Below are 6000 nucleotides of genomic sequence, written 5' to 3'. Positions count from 1 at the left end.
TGTAAGTATTTGCGTCGCCATTATTGCGACTCGTCGCGTTGGTGTTGTCCTAAAAAGAAAATTCGTCGTGTTCGACGATAGGGAGGAGAAACTCCCAGGAGTTTATTTGCATTTCGTATAATCCACTGCGTGAATTTGAAGATCATTCGAAGTTAATATTTAAATTTTCTTTCTTATCCAGTATTTAATAAACATGGCTTTTTAAAATGACGTCTTCGAAATTATGTGCAACCACTTCTCTTAGAGAAGCAATTCTCTCAATTAACCTAGTGATTGCAAACGCTGGAGGAGCACAACATGGAAAAAAAGGGAAGTCGACTTGTTCAACCCTCCCAGAAGGTATCCTCAACTGATAAAAAAACGCAAGGTGAGCGAGTTAAGATGGCGTCTCCTTTGTTTTGAACTCCGACTCGTTTAGATGCCAATAAGTTGTGGCCCCGTGGATGTCGTCGGAGAGAGCCGAACGGGGGCACGTTTCCGAAGAACGAGACTTTCCGCAAACCGACACCGCAACGTAGTAGGGCGCTCGACAAGCGACCACGGCCGCGCGGACTTTATTGCTCGGGAGAGGCAGGTGGAGGAGAGGAATCCGGGCTAGAGCCGTTGAGTCCGGAATTGGGATCGGTTTTTCTACAAGGCAGTAAAAAGCAAAGCCTTAATCATTTACTTAACTTTCATTTTAAATCGGACGACAGCCATGCGGTCGTGGGACCTCGTCTGAACTTCGCCCTGAAGCACAAGTATAAGAAGGAGCAATTCTTGCAGGCAAAGTGAGTAGTACGAATTTTTGGTTCCGCTTTTCTAAATGTCGCTTGCAGTTGTCAGTTTATTGTTCGAGAGAGCGCCGATTATAAGGCCTACATGAATAATCCCGATGCGCTTGTTGATTGGGGATTGATTGAGCAAGTGGTAAGTACTGTCGGAGGTAAATTATCACAATTACACCAATTTTACTGTGTGTCCTAAGTATTTATTGCAATTAATTGTGAAATTTGGCGGAAATTTTACTAAATTGAATCTGCATAAGAAATTTTTGGTTTTGAAGGTTGTTGAGATAGAAACAAACAATAATTGAAAATTGAGATTATTTCAATAAATCAAAAAAAGATTGTTTCAGAATTATTATATTATGATTGAGCTTAAATTTGGCGTACAGGGTAGGTCAACAAAATCATTGTATACACTCAGTAATCGTATTTCATAGGTTAACCTTTACATATCAAAAGGAAAAAGAGTAATAAGTTGTGTAGAGACATGACTTTTGGTGCGCCTGTACATTCAAAGATTATGAAATACAATTATGTAACCTACATACTAAGTAAATAGTACCTTCTCTTATCACACTTCTTAATGCGTTTTATTTATTTAATGCGCTTAGATATTTACTTTATGAAGTCAAGTATATTGAATGGTAAATTTTCGTGTACAGGTTGGTATTTCAATGTTACATAATATGTAATTTTCTCTAAAATAAAGGTCCCTATACTTCATTTCGGAACATTCACAATTTCAGGATCTGAAAAATACATACCATGCTCAGAAAAGCCCCGGAAAATATGCGAATTAATTTTGATATAATTCAGGCTGGCCAATAGAAAGTCTGCAAAACGACGCGATACATTCCGCGCCATAATTATTAATTATTCCATTTTGACAGTTGACGCTTCACGTTATTTTAGTTTACACTTTGCTTCTTGTATTTGCTTTATTTTACGTTTTCCGTCTCCAGTTTCAGGAGACTTTTTATCATGTAAAAGTAGACATAGGAAATCCCTATGTCTACTTCTACATGAATATCACTGTTTAATAGCAAAGAAAAACATAGCTATGGCGCTTTGGGAAGATTAATGCATGGAAAATGCGCTACAGGAACTTGCCTTAGGGCGAAAATATTTTTTTTAATCTTGTTTTTTCAAATAGTGGACCTCCAATTTACAATTCAAAATTTCTGGTCTCCTCTATTGACCTTTTGGTCAAGTTTTATTGATTTATTTTGATTGGACTACGTTTTTTAAGTATGGTCAAACTCAAATTATAATGGAGACGTTGCGACTATAGCAAGAATTGTAGCTTAGACATACCTCATCTTTTCAGAACATCAGCGTATTGGATTTTCCTTCCTGTCCCATCTGCCTATATCCACCAATTGCCGCCAAAATGACTCGTTGTGGCCACATTTATTGCTGGTCATGCATTCTGCATTATCTAGCACTTTCTGATAAAGCTGTACGTAAGTGTCCGATATGCTACGAAAGTGTTTCCAAAGATGATTTAAAAAGGTAAAACAATTGCAAAAATTTTTTTTTTGTACGTGTTTTCTAGTGTGATTACCATTCCACACTCTCTGAGAAATGTAAATGATAACATCACCTTTAAGCTGATGAAACGTGCTCGCGCTTCATTGATAGCGTACCCTGCAGATTTTGAAGCGCCCGATCGAACTAGCCCCTACAGTGTTTCGGATGAAATCGTCTCTAACATTTATACCAAACTGCTCACAGCAGGGAGACGCGAGGTGTACACTATAATTGATAGAGAGCGGTCTGAATTGCTACAGCAGCTGGCAGAGGATAACGACTGTCCAGAAAAATGCTTTATAGAGCAGGCGCTCTCATTGCTCAACGAACGGGGTCAATTGTACGACTCGCAAACAGCACATCAAGAAAATGTCGATAATGAGCCTACATTGAATCTGCCACCTCCAGATGAAGAAGGCAATCCACAATCCACCAAGCACGTTTACTACTTCTATCAAGGTAAGAACTTGAAGATATCCAAAGTGTTGAGTACGCTTAGTGGTATTGAAGCTATGCGAAATACTATCTTTGGAAAATCAAAACGGTTCATATTGCTTAAAAGTGTATTTCGTAATGCATTTTAAACTGATGTTCCCACAACTCTTTAACGGCATAAGTGGCGCTATTTAACTAGATCTGTTTAGCTACCGATGGTCAACACATCTACATGCATAACATCAATGTGCGTATGTTGGAGCATACCTACGGTTCGTTAGAATTTTGTCCACAAACCATTACCGGGCGAATTCTCGAGAAAGAAACGGGTTCAGTTCCCGAAGACATTCGGAAACGTCATCGTTACAGGCATCTTCCTGCAACTTGTCAATACGAATTTGCAGAAATTCAACTGAAAGCCCCCATAATCAACGTGGAAACCTTGATTGCGTTTCGTGGTAAGTCTTTCTCACCCGTACTCTTTGCATATCTCCAACAAGGTTTATGACAATTTTATAAATCCATAGATGATATGCGAAATTATTGTTAGGCTAATTAACTTTAACGTCTTACCCAAATAGTCGTTAAAGTCAGTCTCCTCAACGACAGTTCTATTTTGCTCTATTTTGTCCTCACAAGTTTTACTATAGACGAGATCGACGCAAGATACAAACGGCGTCAGCGACGCCAGCGTGAAGAGAGGAAGCGCGAAAAACTGATCACAGAGGAAGAAAATAAAAAAATGGGAAAATTTATCGAAGCGAACATCCATTTGGAATCTCATCAGGACTTTCCCGATTTTCAAGTTGCAATCGCAATGAGTGATGAAACCGGACAAATTTCACCACCCAGCGAACGCAGTTCGTCTCCACTGTCAGTTCAAACTACCGGATCATCTCCGCCGAACAACTGTCCTTCATTCGCGAAAGTAAAGGCATTATTAACAATATTGATTCACTAACCACAATTTTTAGATGCTTTCCACTAATAAGTCATCGACACCCATCTGGCCCGTGCGAAAAGGCGTACCGATTCCCATTAATAGTGAGCCAGTTTCCGAGGATTACGCTGTGACGCCTAGTCACAGTCGAAGCTTTGGCGATGTTCTCGCTCTGGCGCTAGAAAATGCGTCGTTGCATTGTGACGATAACGGTAAGTTTGCGTGTTTCCGCTGCAAAAAAAAAGGTCAACATATTTTGTAGGTAATTCGAGAAAAGGTGCCAAGAAAAAGAAGCAAAAAAAGGTTTTATTCAGCACCTCCAGGACGTTTAGCGGCAACGATCGCACCTAAACAAATTTCATTATTTGCTTTAAGTATTCAGTAAATCGCTTTTTATTAATTTATTGTAAGTGTTACGTGTAGTATTTTTCTTGGAAGGAAATGGAGGTAACTACCAAATGTAGACGTACAATTTTCAGAAGTGCTGTGCAGTCATTCTGGCTGTGTAATCGGTAATAAATACATTGAGGTATCATGAGAATCTGCCATTAGTCATTCCAGTTGCTAGTTTATACAAATAATCCTAGTAAGTTTGATGATACGAAGACAAGTTCAATCTGCTGTTCTTGTAGTGGTGTCATTTAGAAATTGTCAAAGTGATCAATACATAATGTTGCAAACTTTAGATAAGAATCATGTACAACGTGGGATAAGTACACGGTTGTTACATAGGGGGCGGTTGTTGTTATGTAATTAAATTGATATGCCTGGGCTGCTTGTCTGTTAATAAACCTCTTCTGGCCTCAAGGATAAGGGTAAAGGGATAAATATTAACTCGATAATCTTTATTGGAAGTATAAATCAGTTCTTATTTTTTTTTTAAGTATTTCCTTTGCTGTAAGGGAACACACAGTAAATGAGGTTGAGGCACAATCCTGTGAAACCACGTTCATATTTTATTTTAAAACGGTAAACGAGAGTGCCGCTCCGCGTCGCTTTGGTGCAGCGCGCTCTATGTGCGTATATGCTAGGAAACGGTGCGGTTCGCTTTAGCATTGTATATTTATTATACAACGGCTCTAGTAAACGACACCCATTATTAGCAGCGCGAGTTTGTATAGCGGAAGTCCGCTACGCAGATGCGCCACTCTGCAACGCGGGCTCTTAATCGAGGCGCAAAATGGGACGCAGGTTGGTGAGGTGGCGCAGAGTGAGTTGCAGTGTCTTTAGGCAGGGGAAAACTGCGACCGATGCGGTTATCGCGCAAATTGGAAAGTTTTCACGTTGCAATAGAGGTCACGCCGCAGTACTAAAACGGCAGCCGGTTTTTTAGCGATTTATGTCATCTTGATTTTTTTATGAAAATTGCGGCAACAAGCTGCGACAGATTCAGATTAACAGTAAGACCTCTGGTGGCAGCATATTGTAATTACTATTGGTGTGTTAAGACCGCCATTTGGTTTATTCTCAATGGTCAAAGATAATTAACATTGTAGTTTTTACGGCTGTAAATACACTTGCAAAAATTGCATTTGCAATCAATGTAATTACGAGCAAGGATAGTTTAAATTTTCCAAAACCTATTATAACGCTTACTTGAGTTTCCTATGCCCTTTCCTCAGTGGGGAGTAGTGCCTGAAGAACTCTTAAAAGGCCCTGCTTTAAGCAGTATCCGTAAAGGTCTAGAAAACTTGCAGACACCTATAAAGACCTCTACAAAGGGCGTAAAGTACTTTGGAGGTGGGAATTCAATGCTGTAAAACATGAAGGGGGGGGGGGGGATCAAACTAGCATTCTGAAATGCGACTAGGACATAGTGCTTTGTTAGCTATCCCGAATATGTTTTTTCAAAGCGCCTAGAAATGAAATGTACTTAAAAAGCTTTGGAATGCTCAGCAATGGACCTAAACGGTTTGACGTTGCTAAATTTTCAGAAGCAGAACAGATACAATACACGAACGATTTATCAAGGCATGCAAAGTGTATTTAGATGGTCTAGCAGTACCTAACAAAGGCACTAAACGCTCTGCAGAGGGCTTCAAACTCTGTAAAAAATTGTGGAAAGGGAACGAGAACCTCAAAGCCGTAGCGCTTGATATGCTCTGGCGCGTTTAGGGTTAAAAGGTGTACCTATGAGCTGCTGCAAAAATAATACGAATTATAGACGGACTAAATGAGTAATAGAGTTGAAGAACGGAAGAAAACAGAAGTTGAAATTTATCAATGAAGAAAAGGAAACTAAAAAAAGGTAGTTAACAGAAGCGGGACGCTCGAGCTAAAAAAAATTTTAATGACTATTTATTCCTGTTGGAATCCTTAAAAACAAAC

At 39.5% G+C, this 6000-nt stretch overlaps 1 protein-coding gene across 1 annotated transcript; it reads left to right on the top strand.

Moving 5' to 3' along the window:
• Window positions 1-4445, top strand: LOC116175808 (RING finger protein 10). The gene is made up of 9 exons (XM_031494116.1): window positions 1-367; window positions 419-770; window positions 819-909; window positions 2095-2279; window positions 2323-2756; window positions 2942-3190; window positions 3383-3660; window positions 3707-3884; window positions 3935-4445. The coding sequence occupies exons 1-9, from the start codon at window positions 298-300 to the stop codon at window positions 4021-4023; spliced, it is 1926 nt and encodes a 641-aa protein (XP_031349976.1). The 5' UTR covers window positions 1-297; the 3' UTR covers window positions 4024-4445.
• Window positions 4446-6000: the final 1555 nt, after the last annotated feature.

Source organism: Photinus pyralis, unplaced genomic scaffold, assembly GCF_008802855.1.
Source record: "Photinus pyralis isolate 1611_PpyrPB1 unplaced genomic scaffold, Ppyr1.3 Ppyr1.4_LG7, whole genome shotgun sequence".
Lineage (NCBI taxonomy): Eukaryota > Metazoa > Arthropoda > Insecta > Coleoptera > Lampyridae > Photinus > Photinus pyralis.
The sequence above is the reverse complement of the archived record's forward strand: the minus strand, read 5'-3'. Positions and strand labels throughout refer to the sequence as shown.

What these genes read in the sequence shown, in the direction of transcription:
- LOC116175808 (XM_031494116.1), top strand. Translation starts at nt 298, where the DNA reads ATGGAAAAAAAGGGAAGTCGACTTGTTCAACCCTCCCAGAAGGTATCC. An exon ending in AACTGATAAAAAAACGCAAG is followed by an intron (nt 368 to 418) that starts GTGAGCGAGTTA and finishes CGACTCGTTTAG; the next exon opens with ATGCCAATAAGTTGTGGCCC. An exon ending in CGTTTACTACTTCTATCAAG is followed by an intron (nt 2,757 to 2,941) that starts GTAAGAACTTGA and finishes AGATCTGTTTAG; the next exon opens with CTACCGATGGTCAACACATC.